The 27,181-nt window shown below is 49.1% G+C and overlaps 4 protein-coding genes across 4 annotated transcripts; 2 read left to right on the top strand and 2 right to left on the bottom strand.

Moving 5' to 3' along the window:
• On the bottom strand, positions 1 to 2,731 carry N7474_006126 (catalase/peroxidase HPI; the record flags this gene model as incomplete). Its single annotated transcript, XM_057197541.1, has 7 exons — positions 1 to 494; positions 552 to 747; positions 810 to 1,135; positions 1,187 to 1,426; positions 1,492 to 2,076; positions 2,132 to 2,359; positions 2,413 to 2,731. The coding sequence occupies 7 exons, from the start codon at positions 2,729 to 2,731 to the stop codon at positions 1 to 3; spliced, it is 2,388 nt and encodes a 795-aa protein (XP_057054937.1).
• A 9,258-nt stretch (positions 2,732 to 11,989) lies between these two features.
• Positions 11,990 to 14,338, top strand: N7474_006125 (alpha-N-acetylglucosaminidase; the record flags this gene model as incomplete). The annotated part of the gene is made up of 3 exons (XM_057197540.1): positions 11,990 to 12,222; positions 12,275 to 12,423; positions 12,474 to 14,338. The coding sequence occupies 3 exons, from the start codon at positions 11,990 to 11,992 to the stop codon at positions 14,336 to 14,338; spliced, it is 2,247 nt and encodes a 748-aa protein (XP_057054936.1).
• A 1,281-nt stretch (positions 14,339 to 15,619) lies between these two features.
• On the top strand, positions 15,620 to 18,527 carry N7474_006124 (uncharacterized protein; the record flags this gene model as incomplete). The annotated part of the gene is made up of 8 exons (XM_057197539.1): positions 15,620 to 15,936; positions 15,992 to 16,241; positions 16,301 to 16,623; positions 16,934 to 17,112; positions 17,168 to 17,491; positions 17,620 to 18,210; positions 18,275 to 18,315; positions 18,477 to 18,527. The coding sequence occupies 8 exons, from the start codon at positions 15,620 to 15,622 to the stop codon at positions 18,525 to 18,527; spliced, it is 2,076 nt and encodes a 691-aa protein (XP_057054935.1).
• A 2,447-nt stretch (positions 18,528 to 20,974) lies between these two features.
• Positions 20,975 to 26,254, bottom strand: N7474_006123 (uncharacterized protein; the record flags this gene model as incomplete). The annotated part of the gene is made up of 1 exon (XM_057197538.1): positions 20,975 to 26,254. One exon carries the CDS (start codon positions 26,252 to 26,254, stop codon positions 20,975 to 20,977), a length of 5,280 nt encoding a protein of 1,759 aa, XP_057054934.1.
• Positions 26,255 to 27,181: the final 927 nt, after the last annotated feature.

Here is a 27,181-nt window from a genome sequence, read left to right as displayed (position 1 = left end):
CTACTGGACACTGTTTTGCTTGCGTCCCTTGATGTCATATCGATCCAGGTCCATAACTTTGGCCCAGGCGGCAACAAAGTCATTTACAAACTTTGCCAGTGCATCATCGGAACCATAGACTTCGGCAACTGCGCGAAGCTCGGGGTGCGAACCAAAGATGAGGTCTGCACGGGTTGCCGTGTATTTGGGCTTGCCGGTCTGGCGATCGTTACCCTGGAACTGCTCGTCGTTGGTATTGGCAATGGGCGACCAGTCGGTTGACATGCTCAAAAGGTTTACAAAGAAGTCGTTGGTAAGCTGTCCGGGGCGGTCGGTAAAGATGCCAAGCTTTGAGCCATCATAATTGGCATCAAGGGCCCGCATACCACCGACCAGGACCGTCATCTCAGGAGGGCTGAGGGTGAGAAGCGCGGCCTTGTCAACCAAATACTCCTCGGTAAGAGAGCGGGTAGTTCCATGGCCGTAATTACGGAAACCATCTGCCTGTGGCTCGACTACGGAGTAAAGTCAGTAAACCGCAATGACACGTGCAATGTGATGCTCAAACATACGATAAGCAAACGTCGCAACGTCAGTGTTGTTCTGCGTGGTATCCACACGGCCAGGAGTAAAGGGGACACTGATATGCATGCCTGCATCCTTAGCAGCCTTCTCAATAGCCGCGGCGCCACCAAGAACGATCAAGTCGGCAAGAGACACCTTCTTGATTTTATTGGCCGAGTTAAACTTGTCTTGAACTCCTTCGAGCTACATGAAGATTAGCGACGAGTCACACTAGTCGAGTCATGAAGGAAGGTTCTGCCACTTACTGCCTGGAGAACGGTTTCTAGCCGCGAAGGGTTGTTTGCGGCCCAAGAACGTTGAGGCATCAAGGCAATGCGCCCTCCGTTGGCACCGCCACGCTTGTCGGAGATGCGGAAACTCGAAGCAGAGCCCCAAGCGGTGGTGACTAGATTAGAAACGTTCACACCGGGTGCCGCAAGGATGTCCTGTTTTAATTGGTTCATATCCTGCTCGTCAATTTGCCCGTAGTAAACAGTCGGAAGAGGATCCTGCCAGATTAGAGGCGCCGTCTTCGGGACCTCGGGGCCAAGATAACGCGCAATGGGACCCATGTCACGATGAAGAAGCTTGTCTATCGGCAATCAGTTAGTACACCATCGTTAGGCAAGGAGCGGAGACATACACCAGGCCAACCCAAACTTCTCAGTAAAGTAGCCAAAGTCGTTCCAGAAAGTCTGCGAAATATTATTGTAAATTGGATCGTGGAGAAGGGCGAGATCGCTAGTCATCATCCTTGGCTTCTGGAATTTGCCGGGAATGAAGGGGTCAGGAATATCAGCCGTGGCGTTTACAGCTTCCCATTGTGGGGCCCCGTAGTTGTAGACAAGAGTCCAGTTATTCGTGAGCAGAGAGTCGAAGAAGTCTGTTGCAGGTGTGGTTAGTAAATGGTCGTGAGTTCAGTTTATGTATAAGGGCGCTGGAACTTGCCGTTTGCCCATTTAGTAGGAGTCTTAGACCAGATAACCTCGAGACCGCTAGTCCAAGTGTTGTTACCGACACCGGTATTGAAACTATTTTTCCATCCGAGGCCCTGTAGTTCAAGGCCAGCGGCATTCGGCTCAGGTCCGATGTAGCTTCCAGGAACAGCGCCATGGGTCTTACCAAAGGCATGGCCGCCAGCAATGAGAGCAACCGTCTCTTCGTCGTCCATCCCCATGCGACCAAAGGTCTCACGGATGTCAAGAGCAGATGCCTTGGGATCAGGTATGCCGTTGGGGCCTCTTGGGTCTACGTAGATGAGTCCCATGTCCGTGTCTCCAAGCGGGCTTTCGAGCTTGTCTGCTCTATCGTATATGTTGGTGCTTCCGTTGTAACGACCCGTGTTGCTGTCATTTGAGGGAAACATGGCCTGCTCGCTACCCCAATAAATGCCCTCGTCAGACTGCCAAGTATCGACGCGACCAAACCCAAAACCGTATGTTGGGAAGCCCATGTTCTCCATGGCTGTGTTTCCCGCAAAGACAAAGAGGTCTGCCCAAGACAGCTTGCTCCCGTACTTTTGTTTGATGGGCCCTAGACGCGAGGGTTAATCTCTATAGTTTATGTGGCTCGAATATTGGCGGCTTACACAACAGGCGGCGAGCTTTATCAAGGCTGGCATTGTCCGGCCAGCTATTCAACGGCGCGAACCTTTGCTGCCCCATGCCAGATCCTCCACGACCATCAATTGCTCTGTAGGTTCCCGCATTGTGCCAGGCTAAACGAATGAAGAAAGGGCCATGATTGCCGAAATCAGCAGGCCACCAGATTTGGGAGGACTTCTGCAGCTCGGTGATGTCTTTTTTAAGTTCAGCCACTGCGAGGGGTTAGCATTTGTAATGCACCTGCGAATCCAGTGAAGTCCCCTACCATCCAACTTGGCAAACTCGCTGGCGTAGTCGAAGTCGATGTCCAGGGGAATGGTTTTGTCTGCATTCTGGCGCAGGACCGCAAGATTCAGCTCGCACGGCCACCACTCCTGGCTCCGCGTACCACCGCCGGCGACCTGGCTCTTTCTGGGACATCGACCAAAGTTTGGGCCTTCCGGACTATACCTAGGCTTGAGGATGTTTTCGGGGTGAGTTGCCACGTTGTTGCCGCGAACGTACGGGCAAGATACTGCGGAGGTGACCGGCAGCGCACTGATGGCGAGCACCAGAAGACGGGGCCAGGACATTGATTCAGACATCGCCATATCTCGCAGAGAGTGAGAGTCCGTGGTGTATTGTCGAGAATGCTCTGGGTGAACACACGCCCTGGGGATGAGTCTCCTTTATTGTATGTGTCGGAATGATTATCCAGCTGGTAATTACTAGTGATCCAACTGCCGCATCCTGACGCTGACACACCTGAAACATTCGGCCGATGCTTTTATTGTTTATGTTGGAATATATGTTGGAGTATATGTTGGAGTATATGTTGGAGTATATGTTGGAGTATATGTTGGAGTATATGTTGGAGTATATGTTGGAGTAATTATCTACCTGCTGATTTCTAGTGATCCAAGTATCACGGAAGAAACAACTTTTCCCTCGCATTCGCATTCGCATTCGCATTTACACTCTTCGGATTTCAACATTAGTGCTTATTGTCCAACTACCGCATCCTGACGATGGCACACCTGAAACATTCGGCCGATACGGAGCACTATGCCCCAGTGTGGACAGATCTCACTGAGTTTTCCCGTTCTCTACTATAAATACAGACACGATAGATAGACAGAATACCATCGATTTCATCATTGTCACGTCTTGACTACATGGTAAATTTAGGGTCCTGCTACTTGCACAGCCCCACGTCTACTTGCACAACCCCTAGGTTACTCGCGCATAGTAACCTTACGGATTTGTACTAGCGCGGAATAGAGGGTACTTGTCCCTGTTTACCCTGGGTCCCCGTACAGTGGAAACACTAGTCACATGATCGCGTAGTTTCATTCCAATCTCCGATACTAAACCTGATGAAGGTGAGTGGGTGCTTGAGGTGTCAGCGCCCACCGCCGTTGTAGATAGACCTTCCCTTCTAGGAACCTGGGAATACGATCATCATCTCTCTCCGCTTCATCTTCTGCTCTTCCTAGTGATCCCCGATTCCAGGTCCTTGCCCTGCCGGTCTCTGACTCCCCTGAGCCACGACCGTCATCAGTTTCAACTTACACTCTCATGATCGAAGCGCTGAAGCTTTGACGGAACCTAAAGTCTTCCAAGGCAGTTGGACCCCGGGTCCCGACCTTCAGACTCAGCTGGTCTTGGATCGGGGTACCCCAGTCGGTGGTCATGTAAACATCCGTGTCGTTGTTGAACAGCGATATTCGAAATCAGATTAACCGACGGACACAAGCTCTTCTTCCTCTGCCCGTACCCGAAACGACACCAGCCCCTATTTGGATAAGCTGTAAGTTATCTACTTCTAAGAATTATAGAGCTTAATCTTCTCTCTAGAACGCTTGAGAGACGTATAGTACTATATTTTACGGGACGCTTACAGTACAGAGTACAATACTTCTGCGACTTCTATAGCCCCCTTGCTACACGTCGTCACTTTCTCTCCCTTCCTCGTCGCCAGTGACTAAACCCGAGTTAAATAGAAAGCCACGCCGCTATCTCAGTGGCCCTGATTTCTCCTACTTGACCCCACCCGTTCTTTCCGTCCTTGAGCGTCTTCCTTTCGCCCTACTATAGTCTACGAATATGTCAGGGCCGCGCTTCAAAGCCATTCGCCCACATATGACACCTACCACAGAACTGGTAGTTGAGCAATCAAAAAATGAAGCCTTACAACAAGGTGCCTCAACACGGAGAGTGTCAACTGCCTGCAAAGAATGTCAGCTTCGGCGGATAGAGGTAGGAGAACTAAGCATATTATGCATTTTATGCTTACTTTTGGCATTTCGAACAATAGTGTGGTGGTGGAATCCTGTGCTTAGAATGCAAAAAAAACCGTGATTCAGTCTACGTCCGCGACACGAGCTCCGACAAACGACGTATAATTTACTTCACCAAGACGGAACTAGATCTTAGATACTACCGAGAATTTTCGAACGACTTTTTAAAGGCAATTCGGACTTCTCATGCCGATAATGTTCACCACATCATCGATATTGTGCGATCGGGATCATCAACCAGTGAGATAAAGAATGCGGTGACTAAAATATTGACGGAGAATCGTTCTTCCCGGCCTGCTATCTGACTTGCGCTGAGCAATAAATGAAGGTATCTTCAAGTACAGAGTTGATGGTTGTCTGGGACCATTTTATCATTTAAACACTTTTTGTTGGCTGAAGTGGTGGCCATTTGCTTAATCACTGGTCATACTGAGTTATGTACATGCTATTTATGCAATAACTTATCGCTGAGCCGTGAATCATATCGATTAGAGGACATAGTAAGGCATAGAGGCTACCTATTGCAGCCGGGCTGGCGCCCAGCGCCCACGTGACAGGTTTTGGCCTTACAGATAGGGCACCGCAATGGTTGGAGGGCGGAACTCCTGTAGTCTAGATTTTACCACATACAACTCCCATTATTCGATTATAATAAGACGTTCGATTGCTTCATTATTCTATTCGGTCGCAGCATTCGGCTCAGCGCCAGCCGGAATTCCCTGGTTCTCCCGTCGGTCTGTCAGTCCTGACCTGACGGGCCACTGTGCAACACTTCCCGCTCCACTATGTATGTTTGTTTCTTGTAAGATACGCGTCACACAGCTATCTTGAAAAGAACTAGGATAATTGACGACTAAGTCTAATATAGGTTAGTGTGGTTTCGGGTACGGGCCAAGAAACAAAGCGTGTGTGTCCGTCTGTTAATCTGATTTCGAATATCGCTTTACAAGGCCAGACTCTCGGAAATGCTACTGCCCGAGAGTCCTGCAAAGGGACACTGCGAAGCAGCATAGCCGGCAAAGACTAGCAGAAGCAGGGAGCGTTCCATTTTGATGGCTCAATACGGGAAAACTGGAAGATCATATTGAGTGGGGATAACAACCTAGCGGGAAGGGGGTGGGTGGGTGAGTTAGGGCTCCCTTGAATGCAACCACAGATTGGGGGTTGCCAGCAGACCCTCCATCGTTGCGAGATGATGGCCCGTTGTCACCTTCGTAGTATACCGCAAGAATGTCTCCATTGAGTGTTGTGCGGAAACCCAACTTCTCTGGTCAAAAATAGGCAGACGCAATAGAGCATCAGACAATCCCCAGTTTGGAGTCGTTGGAGTCGTTAGAGTCGTTGGAGTCGATGGAGTTGATACTATTGAATGTACTCTGTATGAGTGTACAAACTACTATATACCTATTTAGGGTTAGTGGTGGCATTTGGCTTTGCTCTAGGCGCTAAATGCTTAATAATTCACATAGTAAGTGCTTGAAATAGTAATGCTGACCCTCGGGATCACAACGTGAAGATCTATATTGCAGCACATTTTCCTATCCAAGTTAATGGGTATAGCCCCCTCCCTAAGACACTTATGACACCTTCCTATTTCTACTTAATGTAACCACTATCACCACTAGATACACGGTACTGATACTTCCCTAAATTAACGTAATCGGTAAGCGAGTGAGTCATTCGCGAGAATTGCCGTCGAGCGAGCAATTCAGAATAATTTCTGGACAGAAGCCCCTGGATGTGAAACCGCGACAATCATTTCTTCATCCGAACACCTGAAGAGTGATCAGGGGTACGATGCCTGGTTGAATAGGTAGACGAAGTACGATGAGTCCACTTAACATGCGAGTTGCGGAGAGGGGTTTTTCGACGCGAATTCAGTACAATTTTGGCATCTGCGAGCGCAACTAGTACTCAACTAATTACGGGTTCATTTGGTCATATTTGAGATTTCCATGATCATTTGTAATCGCTTCATTGTCAACCGCCATGAGGGACATACTCCACTATGTAATTTACTATGTGTAACGCGGTACCCAAATTGTCGTGCGACTAGAGGAAAGTGTCGTGCGTACAGAGGGACCCTTTATTTGTTCGTAAATTGCACTTCCATTATGGGACATCGTACGGTCTAGATTTTGACAATTTATTCTTCTCCGGTCACACGTGCTCTGGGAGCCATTTTCTCGGCTTTCACGCAGGCCTGACAGCACTCCCGCATAGCGGCTGTATATAAAGCAAGCTACATCGGGCAAATGAATGAATGAATGAATGAATGAATGATTGATTGATTGATCGAAGGAAGCGACACCCCAAGCAGGGAGATTACTCATTCAGATTAGCTGAGGCTATTAAATGTACTGATAAGGCCTTATCAGTCTTAATTTCTCGCAGCTACAAGGTACTCAGGTGACTGCCACATTGAGTTTGTGGCGGTTGTGGCGCTGACTTCAAGGAGAACATAAATGCCTCGTACAACATGAAAAACTTTGTAACTCATTACTCTTCGAAAAACGAGGATACCAACCACTCTTTCACTTTCTAAATATTATATCTGTGCCTCTTTCAATCATATTACTTGCAAGCAGTTGATTTTAGCACGAAATGATGTGAGTTGTCGAGGATGTTTGGTAAAGAAACTGCCTAAATGCGAATAAAAAAAGCGGCTTGCTCGAGGCTAAGCAATTCCACCCGGGAGCCATGTCAGCCACGAAGAATCCCATAGCGGCTGCGGTATTTTCCATATCCTATTATCTTCAAATCTCTAATCGCCAACAAGACAACACGCCCTCCCAGTTGCAACTTTATTAGCAATAGAAAAAGAAGTTGTCCAATTAGAATGATGGTCCTTCATAAGCAAGATACGGACTTCGACGAGATGTTAAGCCTTGGATGTACAAATATTCGATATGGCCTGCACGTAGAAGAGTTTTGTCTAGACTTCCGCAGAGCCCAACTTTGGGCCCAAGATCCTGGCCCAAGCCCAACCCCCTGGCCCACGATGGGCCCCAATGGGGCCCCCACGAAAGCCCACAAATGCATAAATAACTAGTCTTGGCATTCATAAAGCTACTAAATAATCAAAAAATAATACTGTTTTTTACATCTGTTCTGGTTCACCTATGAATTTCTCTATAATCCCCCCTTAAGCTATATGAAGTTTCAGGAAATATCCTCTGAAATAAATTAAGTCGGACCAGTTTTGATTTAATTACGATGAAATAGATAGGTTTTGATCATTTTGGCTAGTTTTAGGTGGGAGACGGAAGCAAAATCTGAACCGAACCTACGAAAATATATATTTGATATAGACGATCTCGAGTGCATATACTAGGGGACAGAAAGAATAGAATAACAACTCACTTTTTCTATATGAATTCACTTTTTATCTATATTTAATAAAAGCTAGTTTTATCTGTTTTAATTTCCTCGTCTTTAAGAGGATGGAAAAAGAGGGAGTTTATACAAATCAAGTTGATTATTCTAGACTTGTATCCCATAGGCCATTCTCCGACTAGGCGAAAAATTTTTGAGTATTCTAAGGGTTGAGTGGGCTAGGAATGGGCTATCTATGGGCTATTCATGGGCCTTCGTGGGCTTTTATGGGCTTTGCTAGCCCTAACCCACTTAGCGTATAAGATTTATCCAACTAGTATCTAGCTCTCCTTTATCTTGATTTATAGACTTATTTGCGTAGCTCCTAGTTTATACTCGCTAAGTTTAGTTTCTGATGAAGCTGAGTGGGTGCTTGAGGTGTCAGCGCCCACCGCCGTTGTAGATAGACCTTCCCTTCTGGGAATCTAGGAATATCATCATCATCTCTCTCCGCTTCTTCTTCTGCTCTTCCTAGTGATCCCCGATTCCAGGTCTTTGCCATGCCGGTCCCTGACTCCCCCTGAGCCACGACCGTCATCAGTTTCTCTTTCCCCTACTATTCATAGGCTCCTTACTTACTTCGCTATGTCCTAGAGTCAGTAGTCTGACTTTCTATCGTCTCTATATGATAGAGATATTAGAGACGCAGATAATTTAACTTATCTTACACCCTCGAATCACCTAGCTACGCTATCTAGTAGCTAGCATACTCTTAATAATTTTGATCCTTCCTTCCTCCGACCGGCTATTCCTCTTATAATTCCTTCTACATTTGAGCGAGTCGGGCCTAATAGAAGAAAGGCATACGTACTCTATACCAAAATAAGCCACACAGAATAGGTGGATTAGTGGCTACAGACTAATTATGGGTGAAGGAGCAAGATCGCTTAGGATTCGAACTATCTTTCAGATATCTAGAAGTACTATGATTAGGTTGCTCGTAGTATAGACAGTGCGCTAAAGGTTATATGCAAACGGTGTAGCTAAGTCCTTAAGCACCCTTATTTTAAGAGGAATGATAGAAAAGAAGGACGCCATAGGACAAGAACTATAATAAGGCACCTTAAGACTACTGCCTATCTTAGGTTTGAAAACCGACAGAAAAATGAACTCATAAGGTTTCTCTAAAAAAAGATATGTTATAGCTTAATTCTACTATTTGAGGAATTAATGGCTCTTATTCTATAAGGATGGTGACCCTTCTCGTGTCAATACTTCATTCTCGTAAGAAGACTAGGAAGCAGATATCTTACAATTCATCACTATTAACCGGCTTCTATTTCATCTTATTGAGCACCCGACATTTCAACGCTTAATCGACAACGCTCGCTCTACCCTAATACCTCTAGCTATCCCCTCCGCTAATACTATCCGTCTTCGACTAGCAAAGCTAGTCAAAGATAGACAAGATTAGGTTCTTTAGTCGCTGCCGACTAGCTCTAAGATTTCAATTGCGCTTGACTACTAGACTTCCCCATTTTCATAAACATTTATAGCTATAACTAGCTATTTTGTCGATACTGATTGGGTTTATAGTGAAGTTCTTCTTAGTTTTAAGCCACTTTATGGCTCATATACTAGCTCAAACCTAAGCAGTGTTCTTTTAAAAACGCTTATCGACCATCAGATCGAGGACCAAGTCTTTAGATTGACTACTAACAATGCATCAAAAAATAAGACATTAGTTGATTCTCTTCTACTGGCTTTATCTAATGGTGTTCATCTTATCCGAACCCCTACCCTTGCTCATATCATCTAACTCAGTCTTAACTAGCTTCTTAATCGTCTTAAAGCCCTTCCGCTTAATGACACTATAGAGATAAAGTAGACCGACCGGTAGTCATCATTAGCAAAGGCAAATGCACGACACTAGAGACGCGAGATTTCCTATACCTTGACTAAGGTACGCTTCCTTACAATTTATATACATAGAAGCCCTTAGCTCCAGGAGGCATTTTAGAATCTCTAAACAGAAGGCCTAAAACTTGTGCCAATCCAAGATATAAGGACTCGATGGAATTCTACCTTCTTGGTGCTTCGTCGCGCAAAGCGACTCCGTTCTTGCTTTAGGCCTTTTCGCGTGGAGTATGACTATGAAGAGTTGCTATTAAGTGATGAGGAGTGGCGCCCCAAATCGACTATCTTCTCTATCACCGAGCCATTCTTTCTTTATACAGCTAAGTTTGCAAAGACCCGAGAAGTAGCAACACATTTAGTGTTCAAAGATTTGCAATGCACTCTTCGAGCATCTTGAAATCTCTATGATACAGCTCCGGCGGAAGCGAGTTCTATAGAAAAGCAGATGCTTAAGTCTCTTAAAGCTAGCCGATTAAAGCTCGATGAGTACTATTCGTAGATAGATAATGTTCGAGGACATATCTTTACAATTAGTACTATGCTAGCCCCTAATAATAAGTTTCAATTTTTCCTTTCGAATGACTAGGATAAAGAGTGGCGCGATAAATACCGGAAATCCTTCTACAACGCCCTACCTCCTTACTAGGAACGTCTTGCTAGTATCTAAGGCTCTTTAAACTCCTAATCTATAGGAAGGCCAACCTCGAGGTTAAGCAAATTGTTAAATAGGAATAAGCGCTAGCCAAAGGCGGTCGGTGATGAAGCAACACAATATCTTGATAATAATGGTTGGTCCACATTGGATTTGCCCCCTGTGGTCAACTGGATGGTTATCTTTGTTGGAAGAAGACTGAGATCGCACGGAACTCTTCGAATAATATAGGAGTTTGATCGCCCCTGGGGTCCTTTCGGGAAAATAACCGCAGATATGACCCTATGGCAGCTTTTGAACATCTCTCAATTTGAATAGACGGCTTTCATTGTCGATAGATATACGAACCCGGACCGCGAGGGTTCCTCCAGCAGGGGTCGCTAATGATCAATCGCCACAGCGATTTGGTGGGTGCTGTCCAAGAACACGCCTTTCAAGTCCCGACGGAAGTTGAGATTTGATCGGCGAGGGTTTCGAGTAGGGCTCATCAAAGACACCAGTTTCGGCATCCCATCAGCCTGCACTGCTCGAGTGTCATGTTCCGACAGATAAAGAAAGTGTCACCAAATATGAAAGTCTGCAGCAGAAAGAAATTCATGGAGTGAACTTTCTGGGCTTGTTCTATCAATCGGGCTATTTCTACGGGGCTGTGAGGCGGACAAGTCGGCTTACTGTCCTCCTGGAACACGCCTTACGGTGTATTGTTCTGGTCTCTGATCGCCAACCTCGACAGAGCCCAGCAGCTTAGAACCAGAGCTTTGCCTTTGCGCAAGATACGGCGAGAGTGAGCGCTGAAACGAAATGGCAGAGCCAAGTAGTTACAGGTACTGTAGAGATCAAAATGCGAAACATACAAAAACGACACTACCTACAAGTTCCCATGGGTGTTTATGACCCTTCTAAGCCCAATCCATTATTCAATGCATTTCATGTTGCAACTCATATCCCAATTGGCAGAAGACATCCTTCAGTTGGGGGCACACTCGATAGCATTTTGCCGTATTTTCCTCCTCCAAAGTTTTGGGTCAAAGTCAATAATAACTGGCACAGGGACACAAGCCAACTAACAATAAAAAATCAAGATAGGTTTAGAAAAAAAACCTAATTAGGAAGAAAAGGAATCGAAACGATGATTGATTCGGTGTTCATATCTCGAAGCTGAGGTCCACGGTTCCGTTTTTGTTCGTCAAAAAGTGCGTGCCGAATACCGAGGTGTCCACTACTTCTCCGGTGACGAGCCATCAAGACGTCAGCCATCGAGGCCACCGGATAGTCCAACTTAATGCCGGACTGCGCGAAGAAAGAAAATTCGGATTGAACTCAATCAGTTAGCGACCTTCCTGTTTTGGCCGTGCAATATCCTGGCCGTCCCACGTGTAGAGGGGGATGACGGAACCCTAAATCCCACGTGATCGGCCACGTTGGACCCAAATGTTGTACTTGGTGAAATTAACATGAAGCTATCGAGGAAACATGCTCAAATGGAGCCCTCTGAGTGGACATCACAACAATTTTGAGTTGCCATCAACCATATTAAATCTGGTCTTGCAGCTGTGGCGTTTTCTCGATCAACAAAATACGACTATATGATCTGAAGGATCTTCCATCTGGAATACCCCAATGGTACAAGCCGGTTCCTTTCAGTCTCTCATTCAACGGCCATTTCCTTCGCTGCAACAATGCGGTGGTTCCAGTCGCTGCTCTGGCTGTCTGCCGCTTCGGCGGTGGTTGCTCGGTCCACCCAGGGCATCTACGACCTCGTTCAGCGTCGACTGCCCAACCACGCCGGTAGCTTCCAGTTCTCCCTGGTGAATGCCACGCAGACCAACACCACCTACGACCAATATACGGTGAGCACCGCCAATGGCAAGGTTTTTGTGCAGGGTAACACCCTGAGCGCGTTGTCTTCGGGGTAAGCACCGTCCTCCCCAAGATAACCCCTGTCCATGCTGATTGATCAACAGTCTCCATCGCTATCTCACCGATGTCGCCAATGTCGACATCTACTGGTACATTGGTAACCAGCTGGACTCGGCGCCCGCCCAGCTGCCCGCCCTTACTGCTCCCATGACCGGATCCAGCACCGTGCCTTGGCGTTATCACTTCAACACTGGTGAGACTGACCACAGATAACCTGGTTATCCCCACGCTGATATCATCTAGTGACCTTCTCCTACACCGCTGCTTTCTGGTCCTGGGAAGACTGGGAGCTCCAACTGGACTGGCTCGCCCTCCGCGGTGTAAACCTGCCCCTTGCCTGGGTCGGCGCCGAGAAGATCATGGTCGAAGTGTTCCGCGAAATCGGCCTCACTGACGCTGAGATCGCGACTTTCATGAGTGGGCCTGCTTTCCAGGCATGGAACCGGTTCGGCAACATCCAGGGTTCCTGGGGCGGCGACTTGCCCATGCAATGGATCGATGACCAGTTCGCCCTGCAGAAGCAGATCGTGCAGCGTATGGTCGAGCTGGGTATGACCCCCGTACTACCTGCTTTCACCGGCTTTGTTCCCGACAACATCACGCGTGTCATGCCCAACGCTAGCGTGGTGCGAGGCTCACAGTGGTCTGGATTCCCCGTCCAGTACACCAACGACTCGTTCCTCGAGCCCTTCGACAGCCACTATGCTGAGCTCCAGAAGAGCTTCATTCAGAAGCAGCAAGAGGCCTATGGCAATGTGACGCACATATATACGCTGGACCAGTACAACGAGAACTCTCCTTACTCCGGCGACCTCACCTACCTGAGCAACGTCACCTACGGCACCTGGCAGAGCATGAAAGCAGCTGACCCCCAGGCCATCTGGATGATGCAGGGCTGGCTGTTCTACTCCGACTCAACCTTCTGGACCGATGCGCGCGTGGAAGCCTACCTCTCTGGCGTTCAGAACAACGAGGACATGCTGATCATTGACCTGTACTCCGAGTCCACCCCGGAATGGCAGCGCACAAACTCGTACTACGGCAAGCCCTGGATCTGGTGCCAGCTGCACGACTTCGGCGGCAACATGGGCCTCTACGGTCAGATCGAGAACATCACCGTAGACGCCACGAACGCGCGTCTCCAGTCGCCATCGATGGTGGGCTACGGTCTGAGCATGGAGGGCCAGGAGGGCAACGAGATCGTCTACGACCTCATGCTGGACCAGGCATGGTCGCAGACAGCTATCGACACAGACCAGTACTTCCACGACTGGGTCAGCAGCCGGTACAGCGGCGCGGCCTCGATCCCGAGCGAGCTCTACCAAGCCTGGGACATCATGCGCACAACCGTGTACAACAACACAGACCTGGCCTCCGCCATCGCCGTGAGCAAGTCCATCTTCGTACTGAAGCCCAATCTCTCAGGCCTCCTCGGCCTCACAGGCCACCACCCCACCACCCTCAATTACGATCCATCCGTCCTCGTCCACGCCTGGCAACTGATGCACCAAGCCGCCAACGCCGAGTCCACTCTCTGGACTAACCCCTCCTTCGAGTACGACATGACCGATGTCACGCGCCAGGTGATGGCCAACGCCTTCATCCCCCTGTACTCTGAACTGGTCTCAACCTACGAGAACAACTCCTCCCCCTCGGCCATCACCGCCGCCGGCGACAAGCTCGTCCACCTCCTGGAAGACCTGGACAAAGTTCTCCTGACCAACCCATCCTTCCGCCTCTCAGGCTGGATCGACGCAGCCCGGTCCTGGGCTCACGGCGACGCCGCCTACTCCGCTTACCTGGAATACAACGCGCGCAACCAGATCACGCTGTGGGGACCGCAGGGCCAGATCAGCGACTACGCGTCCAAGTCGTGGGCGGGCCTGGTATCCACTTACTACGCGCCGCGGTGGGAGATGTTCACGCAGTACCTGAAATCGACGCCGTCTGCTCAGTACAATGTCACTGCGTTTGATGCGCAGTTGCTTGATTTCGGGCTGAAGTGGTGTGAGCAGACGTGGAATGCGCCTGCGCCGACGCGTGCGCAGACCAACTTGAAAAGGGTGCTGGCTCACGTGCGGCGCCAGTGGCCGAGTGTCTTTTCTTGAGTTTCGTCGTCTGAGTTAGATGGATGCTGATAGTTGGGATGTATATACTTTCTCTTTTCCTGTATGTCGTAATCTTGAACTGAAGAAGTTGTATGTCGGACATCGCAGTACGAACTAGATATCGCCTATCCTCACCAAGCAATAGGCCAGCAACCTCACGGGGCATCAGAGCTAGAGCTCGACTTCGGGTACGTTTCCGAGCCCCCCGAATTCTTGGAAAATAGGACGCTTGACTCGTTATGAAAGGTCGAGGAGGTTTCTGCTCAAGCACCGTGTAGCACATTACCGACAAATTTGACCCGGCGGCCTCTCAGCTCAGGCTCGGGCTCACATCCACGGATGCATCTACTAGGGGTCTTGTTTACTCCTGCCCGACAGATGGCCTTTGCTCCTATGGCAGATTGTGAATTCAAAAAAGGAGGTCGCGCATGCACGGCGGTTGGCCTTGAGGAGCTCGACACTTGCTACAAGTTATGTGTTGCTTCGAATACGGAAATCGATAAAATCGCTGCATTCCTCGAACTCGCCCTTACGGCTTTGCGGACCATAGCCAACTCGGCTGGGACAAATTATACTCGCCAAAATCGGAATTTGTACAGCTATGCATTGGATTTGCCGCTGAATGCATCAAAGAGGAAAATAAATGTCTTCGCAGATGCGCAAAAGACTGTCTTGCCAAGCTAAACGGACAGAATACAGTATCCAGTGTGTCCAACCTCTTCACCTATCAGTATAATTCCTCTAATAGTTTATTAATTAATCTAAAGGTTCGGAGTTAATTACTACAATAACGATGACACGGTGAATGGGAGGCCAGAAACGGCCGCGTTTGACGCCTTTTTTGGCCGCTCGCTCACCGTGGCCGGTCTTGGCGTCACGTGTGCCAAAGCCCACGGCCGGCCTGTTTACTGCCACTCACTCTTCACGTTGGCAGTGCCTGGTGCCTGGACCCATTCAATGGATCGACCGATGTCCATTCGTGCCGCAGCGACCCATCCTCGCTCACCCTCAGTCACCCTCCTGGCGGAGGGGAGCCAAAAATGGCTCCTCTGTTGACCGTTCTGCTTCCCTCCCTGAGTTCCATAAATATCGACCACCATTCCCCCCACCGGGGACAGATAGTCCTCCCTGGCTCTCCAGCAATCCCTCCAGCCCCAAGCCTGGATTTCCAACGGGTGTCTTGCCCCAGGTGAAATCGTATCAGTCTCGATCATTCTTTCGTGCTTCGACTCGTTCTCGCTGCTCCTGCCTTCTCTTCGATCCCACAGTGCGCTCACTGCCATGCCTGCTTCTCCGCATCCTGTTCTGCCCGACGATGAGAGCGACGCTAGCTCAGGCCTGCCAGAGATCTTCTCGAACAATGCTTCCGACTCTGATTCCTCCACCACGTCTAGCGACTTCGACGCTAGCAGCGAATCCGAGTCCGAGTCCGACGATGAGTCCGAAGACGAACTGGTACTTGAAGATGAGGAGGAGCAACTTTCACCAGAATACTACCTCCGGGAGGCCGAGTCTCTTGATGTCTCGCAGCTCCGACAGAAACGCTACAGCCCGAAAACGCAAGAGAGGTTAGATGAGGCGCAAGACTTCTGGGATAGGTGGGACATCACTGCAGCTTACCGCTTATAGTACTTGGTTTGCTGATTGTTCTAGATTCTGCAAAGGCGCCAAACGTGATCCGATGGAATGTTTGTCCTGGATCTCTGATACCGAGGAGACGGTCCGCTTCCTCAAGGCTCTTTTTCCCTGGCGGTGTGATCAGCGACGGGGAAAGGATGGACGTCGCACCCCGGGGGTGAAGACCAAAAGCTCGCTCGACGCATTCTGGAAGTGGTGGCATCTGATCTACAAAGCCGAGGTTGGACATGGCCTCGGTAAAGGTATCCAAGTTAAGATCCGTGATGTGAGATCCCGATTTAGTAGCGATGTCGGTATGGATTGTACACGACTGACGTTCCATAGGTGCTCGCGATAGTTGCGACAGAAAAGAAACTTTCCCTCAAAAAACGCCTGAAAGCGACCATGTTTGTCGAGGATGTGGCTGAGTTTGCCCGAGTGATCCTATCTACGACAGAGATGACTTTTCCTTGTGGCTGGTACCGGATACAACTCCTCCTTTTCTGCCAGCTGGCCGCTATCACCGGTAGCCGTCCAGGGGCGCTACTGAAACTTCGCTTCCGGGATCTCAAGTTGACATTAATTCGGGATCCAAACGGAGGGCGTCCTAGACTTTTCATCTACTTGAGACCGGAATTCACAAAGTCATTTCTTAGTGAAAAAGAGTCGTAAGACCATCCCCTCACTAAGCCATTCTTTCTGCTTGCCTTTCCTCCATGAGTCACATGCCTCTAAGCGCCCTTTTGCTTATCATTTTCAATCAGAAACACGTTCCCGATTCCGGAAATTATCTTTGATCCCAGGTTGGTCCTCAGTCCTCATGTTTTCCTGCTGGGGATGCTGTTTAGAATCGGCGCATTTAAAAGTGTGTCCAAAGACGGCCCTGTGATGGACTGTCCCGAGAAATTGTATAGCCTTTGGGTCCTAAATGGCCTTGGCGAGCAGGAACTGAAGCTGAAAGACGAGATTCTCGATCAGTCTGTTTTTTTGCCAAGCATTGCGAGAGCCTAACGGGGTTCGAATCGCACTAGAGAAGGGACTCACCAAGGGTTGGGTGAGTTACCGAATGAAACGAGGCGGTGAGATCACGGGCTTTGCAGAAGTCGCGAAGCCGTATTGCCTCCGTTATGGTGCAGCAAAGGCATTCAACGATAGTCGTGAGTAATACCATGTATCACTGTATCTGTTGGCTAATACAATCCTTTCAACCAGCGGATGTATCGAATGAATTGCAGAACGTCATGCTGCAGCATGCAAGCATTAATACTTTTGTTCGGCACTACAGCGTGGGCATTCATGTGGACGCTCAGGCAATTGTACGAGGCCTGCCTGCTCAGAAGCAGCTCATGCGGTTTGCCTGCTCGATGAGTCGGTCCATTGACCCTCGCAGACCTTACCGGCTAGAGGATACGAGCTGTATCAATGATATTCCCCGTGTGCGCGCTCTGGAAGAGAAGAAACAGGCGCGAAAGCGCACTCGAGATGCGAAGAAGCGGACCTACGAAAATGCGCAGGCTGCATTTCAACAGTATTTCGGTGATGCTCCCCAAAGAAGAGTTCTGTCAATATCCGAACGTTTCATAAACAGCGGGAGACTCAAAAGAAACATATGGAGAAGTTATGTCAGAAATACGATCGTGCAGAAGATCGGTTTGATCACACAGTGAAAGATTTAAGAAATGAGAAGAGACGGCAAAAGCACCGCTTAATTTGTGAAAATTTGGCGCGGTATAAAAACGAGCAGCCAGTGATTGACAGCGAACGGCAACTTGCCGGAAAAGTTGTTGACGAAGAAGTCATAGGTGCGTTGCAGCGTACCGGCTATATGGCAACCCAGCATATGACGCTGATCGACGCTGTCTTGACAATGCCCGGCACAACGGTTGAGAAAGAATATAAGCGTCGAATTGCTGCAATAAATGCCGTCGTTGCCGTCTGTTACGCAGAAGAGGGTGCACCCTCGCGGCCCCGTGTGACACCAAAGCGCTCCGCCGATACTGTCGATATGCCGCCAGGTGCTCCCGTGCCCAAAAAGCAGAAGACAGTTGCTTCAGATGCAGAAGATGATGCTTTTTCTCGCGCCATCGCTTCAGTTTGCGTCAAATCTCCGAAAGAGAGACCGACAATTTGCTTTATCTGCCTTGGAAATCCAATGTTGCCAGAAAGTGGACGACTGCGGAAGTTCAAGAACTCTGGCTCTCTCAGCCGACACTTTGTGAACAAACATATCAACCCACATTCGAACGATATGCAATGTGAGTGCACTATTTGTGGAAAAAAATTAGAGTCTAAATCAGCACTACTGAACCATGCGCAAAGCGTGCATGGAACTGTTTCTTGCTTACCTCTACCAGTTCTTGGTCTGCCCTTGCCATGAATACCAAGCTTATATTGCTTTTCAATCATTACTAGCTTGGGCTTAAAGGCTATGTCCGCGATATAATTCTTCTGTGTTGAGAGTTGATAGCTTTTATCTTACATTTATCTACTCGCTTGATACTCCCATCTATAATTTCCAAAGAAACAATTCCCCTTGGTAGAGCAGCTCTTCAAGGAAGTTGCTGCCGCTTGATTCTCAGACGGTATCAAAATTGAGACCGAGGATTGTTTAAACTCTGCAAGCTATCTTCTGTCTGCCTGATTTTGCCCGGCTGAAGTTGATGTCGCAAATGGGTAGTAGGTCCTATTTAATACACCTATTAACCTCTTGGCATCCTACGGTAGTACCTCTATTTACGCTGATTTTTCGAATCTATGATCATTTTCTGTCTACGAGTGAAGTGATAGGGAACCTCAAATTCTTTTATACACCCTGCCTATAATCACTTTCTTTTTAATTACAGCATTTTGGTTCAATCCATCGTATATACCTGTGAAGAGCTGAGACTACTTTGATTCAAAATAGTGAGGCCAATTGCAATTCGATAGAGGAAACTAGCTAAGGGGTGAGAAGGGGATGGGTCACGTGTTGAACGTGATTATAAGACAGCCCTGGCCCGTTAAACCCTCCTGAAGATACCTCGACGGAGAGTCTGGAAGTGCACACTGAGCGAAGACTGGCGTCGCCTCGGGATGATAACCTACACATATTGCGGCAGCGCCGGTGCCACATATTGCCTGTCCGTTTGAACATGTGCAGGTACCCGACACGCACGTCTGCTCATCCGTACACTACGTGGCAATGTTCAAATTAGCAAAGGTAGACAATGGTAGACAGATCGCGGTCGATAGGAGTATTAGGCTTACTTGATTTCCACATTACAAACAACTGTTGTTTGAGCCGCTTATACATCTGCAGGTGCTCGACACGCAAGTCAGGAGACCCGTACACTACGTGGCAATGTGCAAATTAGTAAGGGTAGACGGTGGTAGACAGATCGCGGTCGATAGGAGTATTAGGCTTACTTGATTTCCACATTGCCCACAGTTGTCAGAATTTGTAGAAGTATCTACGCATATGGCGGCAGCGTCGGTGCCACATAGTGACTGGCCGCTTGGACATGTGCAGGTGCCCGACACGCAAGTCTGTACATCCGTACACTACGTGGCAATGTGCAAATTAGCAAAGGTAGACAATGGTAGACAGATCGCGGTCGATAGGGGTATTAGGCTCACTTTACTTCCACATTTCCCACAGTTGTCTGGATCTGTAGAAGAATCCACGCATTTACCATTGCAAAGCTGTTCCGAGGCGACCGTCTTCAAAGGGCCGCATTGATAACAGGGGCCTCCTTTAAGGACGGCACTGATCTCACAATTTAAGGGAAGTTTATTTTCGAGGCACCATTCCGTACACTTCAAGATACTAGAGTCCTCGGTCGGCAGGTTGGCAGAAACGGCGGTGATGATACCTAACATCGACCAAGTAAGTATAGGTTGTAGAGAGCTATTAGTAGTAGTGTTTATGTACCGCAGAGAAGGATCATAAAAGTGGAAAACTTAGACATGTTTGTTGGTTGCTAATGATCTACTTATTTAGGGTAGAACACTTGTAGGTCAGGTAAGGTACGAGAGCTTGATATGGACGATTGGGCCGTAAGTAGATCAGAATGATACACGAACTGATTCTTGAAAAATCAAGTATTGTCTGGCTTTCTTGTACCCGAAACCCGTAGTGTACGTGCTATCCTTTTAGCCCCAGCATTTTTGTTGCACCAGGGTCGGGTGGCCTAGCTGCAAGGATTCGGTATGTGGCCTAGCTGTAAGGATTCGGTTCAGAGTGGGAATGTCATCCTCTGTAACGTCGTCTGATTGTACCTCTCTGTCTGGTATATTGATTGAAACACGCAGCTTCATGGAGAGACCTTTACCTGGCGGCGTTGGATCTGGTTCAACATGCTCGATGAAGTATCGGATGTGAAGAATGGCTGGGAAGGATTCATTTGATGGCATTATGGAATCTCGTGCTCCCCTGATTTAAACTTTTCGGACGAGTTTTGGTATGCTGAGAGCAGCAGAAAGGTGGTAAACGTAGGTTACCCCAAGCATTCCGAGGGAGTAGAGCGCAAAACAGTGGGCATACTCTAGTTTTGGCTGGAACGCGGGGACGAGGATTTTTAGCCGAGCCATATCATGCTGCATGATTACACATATAGATACGAAAGTAGTTTCAGCGATATTCGAAATCAGATATACCAAGATCCTCATACGGATTAGTTCCCGAACCCTAGCCTGAAACACCCTAATCCAAATATAGTCTAGTCGTAGTTGATGACGGTCGTGGCTCAGGGGGAGTCGGAGACCGGCATGGCAAAGACCTGGAATCGGGGATCACTAGGAAGAGCAGAAGAAGAAGCGGAGAGAGATGATGATGGTATTCCTAGATTCCCAGAAGGGAAAGGTCTATCTACAACGGCGGTGGGCGCTGACACCTCAGGCACCCACTCACCTTCATCACACCCCCCTCAGCGCGCACCGCGCCGGGGTAGGGGTCAAAAAACAGGGTAGAAAAGCAGAGGGCAATTTGGAGTACACAACGGATAGAAACTGGGGCATAAAACGACAGGGAATTGTGGCCAATCAGGTGGCGTCAGTCAGAATACTTTTGAGGCTATTCACAAGCCTAAGTTGGTGATCTCTGAATCGTAGAAATGCGTCTGTGGTCAGGGGCTTCGTCAGTCCATCGGCCGTATTGTTGGCGCTGGGGATGAGGACGAATTTGATGTGTCCCTCTTCCACTGTCTCTTTGACAAAGTGATATTTCGTTGCCATCCACCGTGTAGAGGGCGAATATCCTTTCTTCTGAATCAGGGTGAGGGCGTTATCACTGTCTGTGTAGATGATGATTGGTTGGTCATGATTCCGGAGTCCAAAAAATGCGGTGAGCTTCTTGAGGAATAGAGCTTCTTTGACCGCAGAGTCCATGGCGTAATATTCTGCAACCGTGGATGACGGGGCAACGGTAGGCTGGCGATGTGAGGCCCATGATATGGGTGCTCCGGCTATGAAGAAAACGTATGATTCTGTCGACTTACTGTCCTCTGTGTCAGCGAATGATGCATCGACAAAACCCTGGAGTTCCATAGTAGGTTCAGTTCCAAAGGCAATGCCTAAATCAGGCGTTCCATGGAGGTATTTGATTAGTCGTTTAACAGCATGATAATCGACTTCTCTAGGGGCGGACGTCTGTCTCTGTAGTTTGTTGACGGCGAATGCAATATCTGGGCGCGTCTTGAGGGACAGCCATTGCAATCTTCCAACGTCTGTTGCGTACCCAAGCTTCCCACCACTTGCATATCCATCGTGATCAGGGGGAGGGTTAGGAGCGGGATCGAGAGGATTGGGAGTGGGATCAAGAGTATCAGACGTCGGAGGGGATTTGTAGTTATTGATCATTGGAGTAGGAACGGGGGAGGCATTTGTCATGGCGGTGCTTTCGATGAGGTCAACGATGTAGGGTTTCTGTGTGACGATGATGGCCTTGTTAGTTCTTGTTACCGAGCAGCCCAAGAAACGGTTGAAATCCAGCTCTTTCAGCTTGAAAGATAGGCTGTTGAAGAATTCATGAATGATTTCCTCCGTGTGTGCTGTAGCGAGGGTATCGTCAACGTAGATCAATAGGAGCATGTAGGAACCATCGTCAAGTTGCTTTCGGAAAACGCAGACGTCGTCGTCGCACGTCACGAAACCATGATTTTTCAATTCGTTGGTGAAGGTGGAATGCCAAAGCATTGCGGATTGCCGTAGTCCGTACAGAGCTTGGAGCAGTTGGCAGACTAGGACTTCTCCATTGATTCCAGCCTGTTCAAATCCTTTAGGTTGGACGACGAATACAGCACGATTCCCAATCGCTGCATTTAGGTAGGCGGTTACCACATCTCGTTGGACGATCGGCCAGTTCTTGCTAGCCGCACAGGTGAAGAAAAGATTAACAGCTTGTGCTGTGGCAACGGGAGCATATTTGTCGTCGATTTCGCGACCTGGCTTTTGGAAGTTCCCACAGACTACCCAACGGGCACGAAATTCTGTGATGTAGCTATCCTGATCGACCTTCGTATCATAGACCCATTTGCCGGGTAGAATTTGGGCTTTTGGCGGCTTAGGAACCATTTCCCAGGCCTTAGCAGCTTGCAACTTGGTGACCTGGTTGGTCATAGCCTGCTTCCAAAATTCTGACTGCGGAGAGGCCATGGCTTCAGTGTGGTTTGTGGGAATGCGGATTTCAAAGGATTTCAATCGTTGGTCCATAGAAATCAAAGCGTGGCCTGGCGGTGGTGTGTCTTCAGTTAAGTCGATGGGTTCACCCCCCTGAAGCTCATGGTTGTGTTTGTTCCAATACACAGGCAGTCCGTATCTCTCTGGCATCTTTCCTTTCGTTCTTCTGCTTGATCGTCGTGGTGGAGGTGGATTCGACGGTTGGGAAGGTAGGGAAGGGTGGATGATCGTCGGTGGGATGGTGGGATGCATCACGGGTTCGTTGAGAGGGTCTTCGGACGAGACCTGTCGGGACTGATGATCTAGTAAGGGCTCATGGTCAGGAGTTGGTTCTGTAGTTTGAAAGTGGTCTGAGGCTCCTGTTTCAGTGCTTTCTCCACGTAAGGAATCTTGGAGGTTCTTCTCAAAGAGTGCCTCGCGGTGAGGGGGTCGGATAGACCCAAACGGCTTCAACAATTCAGCCTGAGAACGCGGCTGTTGTAATGGTTTCATTTGTGGAAGAGAGGTGAAATCGAACGTGTGCCTCGTCAGGCGGACTGTGGTCGGGGCAGCCGGTGGAGAGTTGTCCTCTATCGCTGTCGATTCCCTCGTCGGAGTGGCCGTACGTTCAATAGACTGGATAATGGTTGGTTGCTCAGAAAACGTAGGAGAAAGTGACGGGCCAGCTTGATATGTAGGGGAAAGTGAAGGTGCTGCCTGATCTGAAGGAGAACGTGATGTGGTAGCTTGATGTAGCTGTCGCGGTTCAATAGGAGTTCGCTGGCTCTGTAGAGGCGGTCGATGTGGTAAAGACTGGGGACGGGAGGCTTGTCGAATTGTAACCTTCTTTGGACGGGCGATAGACACTTGGGTAGATTTCTCAGCGGTTTGGGGATGCGTGGTAACTGTCGAGGTGTCTGTTCGTTGGTCCACAACAAGCGTCTCCTGAGTCTGAAAATCGGAAGGTTCTTGAGGCAATTGCGGAATGGCAGCGGGTATCGTGATCGGCTGGTTGGATATGTCTGTTGTAGGCAGATCCTCCTCCCAGAATATGACGTCGCGTCGACGGACTACCTTCTTGGTTTTAGGATCATAAATGCGGTAGATGTGGCCGTTTTCACCTTCATATCCGACGAGGTGGCCGATCCATGCCCGTGGTTCCATCTTGCGAGATTTGACGCGCTTCTCATGCGGAATGTGGACGTAGGCCTTTGAAAACCAGGTGCGTAGAAACTGGAGAGATCGTGGACCCTGTGTGCGAAGCCCAAGTCCTTTGCACCACTTTTCGGTAGGGGACTCGTCTTCCCCAGGTTGGCGGATTCGGTTAAGGATGTAGGTGCCGGCATTCACGGCTTCAGGCCATAAGAACTCTGGTGCTTTCGATTCGATCATGAGGGTGCGTCCGATTTGCATCAGGAGAAAACCAGTGTATTCAGAGACACCATTCTGGCTCTGTCCGTACGGAACGCTTGGCTCGCAACGTTGGCCGGTAGTCTGGGCCCAGGTGCGGAAGTTGTTGAATTCAGTGCCGCCGTCTAGGCGCCATTCAGCTGGCCAGTGGCCTGTAGTGGAGGCATTGTGGACCTGGGTTGTCCAGCTGATCAGGGCGTCAGAAGCCTGGTCTTTCGATTTGAGGAAGATCACAAAACGGCAGCGTGTGGCATCGTCTGTGATGACGAGCACATAGCGCATACCCTCAATTCCAATGGGAGAGCATGATTGTAGGTCAATGTGAATGAATTCGAATGGTCTGGTTGCCCTATTTTGTGGCTGGTGAGAGATGATCTGGCGGGACTTCCCAAGTCGGCATGCTTCGCAGTCGAAGTTGTCCGGGCCGTCTATCTCTTCACAGAGAAGATTCTGGTTAACCTTTCGCTTAGGCTGGCCAGCGTGTGCGAGTCGACGGTGGGCTAGCTCAGGGGTGATGGCTGATGCCATGATGGAAGCCTGGAATTCGTTGGGGGTAGAGACAGGGGTGAGATCTGTGGTTTGCATGAATGGCACACGATTCTTCCGTACCGCATACCCACATACTGTATCATTGTTGTGGAGGTCATGAAGAGTGTTTTTCCAATCGAGCCATCCAATACCATGATCTTCCATCGCGGTGGTCGTAGAGAACAGGTTGTAGAAACCATCTGGCATGTAGACGCAGTTGACAATGATTTCGTTAGTCGAACCGTCGGGTAGGGCCATGTTGATGCGGGCTTTGGCATACCCTTCAGCAGTTGCCTTCCGGCCGTCAGATGTAGACCATGTGTAGGGAATTTCATGCGGTTGGTATGGGGTGTAGTCAACGAGAGCCTCCTCATCAATGCAGATGTGGCGGGAAGCTCCGGAATCAATGATCCATTCCTTCTTCGTATGGTTCTCAATCTGTGTGGACGAATACAGACCGTCGTCGGTAGTAGCTGTCACAGCGATGGCTAGGCCAGTGATGTTGTAGTGGTAAGAGTTCTGTTCAATAGCTGAAACCACCGTCGGGTTTTCCTGGGTTTTGGAATTCGAAACAACTGGTTCCGTATTTGTCTTGGGCTGATAGTCATTGACGGACGACGTCAGTGTCGCTGGCTGGGACGTCGCTGGCTTCGGGGAATTTCTGTATGTATTCCAGAAGTTTGGAGGCATGGGGCCAGTTGGGCAGGTCTTGTTCTTCCATGGGCCGTATACCCAGACGCCTGCTGGCGACTTCCAGTTCTCAGGTCTGACTTCTGGCACAAGATGGAAACAAGACTTTGGACCATGATTCTTCCCACCACAGAACGTACAATTGCCAGTTGTGGTAGTCTGGTTAGGGCTGCCAATCCAGGATTTGGCCCATTCGTAGGGTTTGGTACCACGAGACGGAGCGTTCTTGTCGCGGGGTTGGTTCTGGGTCTGGTAGGAAGAGCTGGTCGGGGTGGCACGTACGGTGGCCATCTGAAGGTTCGAGTCGGTGTATGCAAGCGTCCGAAGAATGTCGTTGCAAAGATTGATAAAGTTGTTGATCGTGAAGGTATTGACGTCGGACACGGTGTCGTCCATGTTGGAGAGCTTGGTTTCCACGAACTGTGGGATGTCGTCCTTGATGCCCTTCAGGAGAATGTGGGCCAGGAAAAATGCAGGCATTCCCAGATTTCTCTGGGTGCACTGCGAAGCGCGAGTGCGAAGATCCTTCACGAACTGAACGGCAGATCCATAGTCAGATCGTTTGATGAACAGAGTATTGTCAATCAGCTGGCGTGCGGCACGTACACCCTGGATCTGGAATACGGCCTTCGCGTTGTGGATGAATTCGTCTGCAAATTGGATCTGGAATCCTTGTGCTTTGATGAGCTGGTACATCTCATTCGTCATGTTGATGACAAGCCAAGACTGTACGTCACGAGAGGACTTGACCCATTTCTTCGCGTTATCCTTGTCGGAAGTCTGGGGTCGTGGAACTTTGATGTCCAGAAGGTTATGCATGCCCTTCTGACGAAGGATGGAGGTGCAGGCGTCGAACCAAACGTCGAACTGCTCTGGATCGGAGAGAGGGTTCTCAAGCTTGTGGAGTTGATACGTATCAGGGACGTCTGTGATCTGAGTGATCTGGGACGTCGGCGTAGTAGTAAAGTTGGTGTAGTCGGTGCCTGCAGCGAGCAGAGCCCGAACGGTCTCAGACGGTTGTGGACGTGTAGAGTCCATGATGAAGTTTTGAAAACGACAGGACGGGATAGCCTGTTTTGAAACGATGATGGCAGTGGCCCACGATCAGACGTCGCTGGGTCTTCTCTGCTGAAACGATGGCAGTGGCCCACGATCAGATGCCAATGGGTCTTCTCTGCTTGTCGGTGACGGTGACGGTGGCCCACGCGCTCTGATGTCGCTGGGTCTGAAAAAGTTGTCTGAATGTTGATGGATCGCACAACTAGCGATATCTTGATGAAAAACGCGACCCTAAGGGCTCAAAATTTCAGGAATGATGGACGGTGAGCTTCTGAATGCTCATGAGAAGTTTGAAGCGATTTGATAAAGGTTTTGGTGGGGGAAATGAAGTCAAAGTGATGATGGACTTGCACAGGTCCTGCAGCAAGATCCCGACCCTGTCTGGTATAAAAACCAAAACAGAAGCCGGGCTCATAACCTGATGACGGTCGTGGCTCAGGGGGAGTCGGAGACCGGCATGGCAAAGACCTGGAATCGGGGATCACTAGGAAGAGCAGAAGAAGAAGCGGAGAGAGATGATGATGGTATTCCTAGATTCCCAGAAGGGAAAGGTCTATCTACAACGGCGGTGGGCGCTGACACCTCAGGCACCCACTCACCTTCATCAGTAGTCCTCCGCTTCCCAAAATAGACGTCGTATTTTACATCACCTTGGTGAGAACTTTGTATGGTGTAATTTACACGAAAGTGCTATACGCTGCCGCCTGCGTGCCACCCGCTGCTGCTATCCTCCGCCCAAGCCAACAAGCGTCCTCCCTTCTGACTCTCGAGTGCCATCCAAGCTCGAAACATGCAACATGGCTCCAAGGCTCCCCCTCTCAGAACTGTATCTCATCCGTGATATGATAGAGAGCCAGTCCCTCACCATCTCTCAAATGGCCCGAAGAAGCTGAATGCAGCAAGCTT

This window comes from Penicillium riverlandense (assembly GCF_028828495.1).
Source record: "Penicillium riverlandense strain IBT 135883 chromosome Unknown utg000003l_segment0_segment0, whole genome shotgun sequence".
Taxonomy (NCBI): Eukaryota; Fungi; Ascomycota; class Eurotiomycetes; order Eurotiales; family Aspergillaceae; genus Penicillium; species Penicillium riverlandense.
This window is presented reverse-complemented; position numbering and strand designations above follow the sequence as displayed.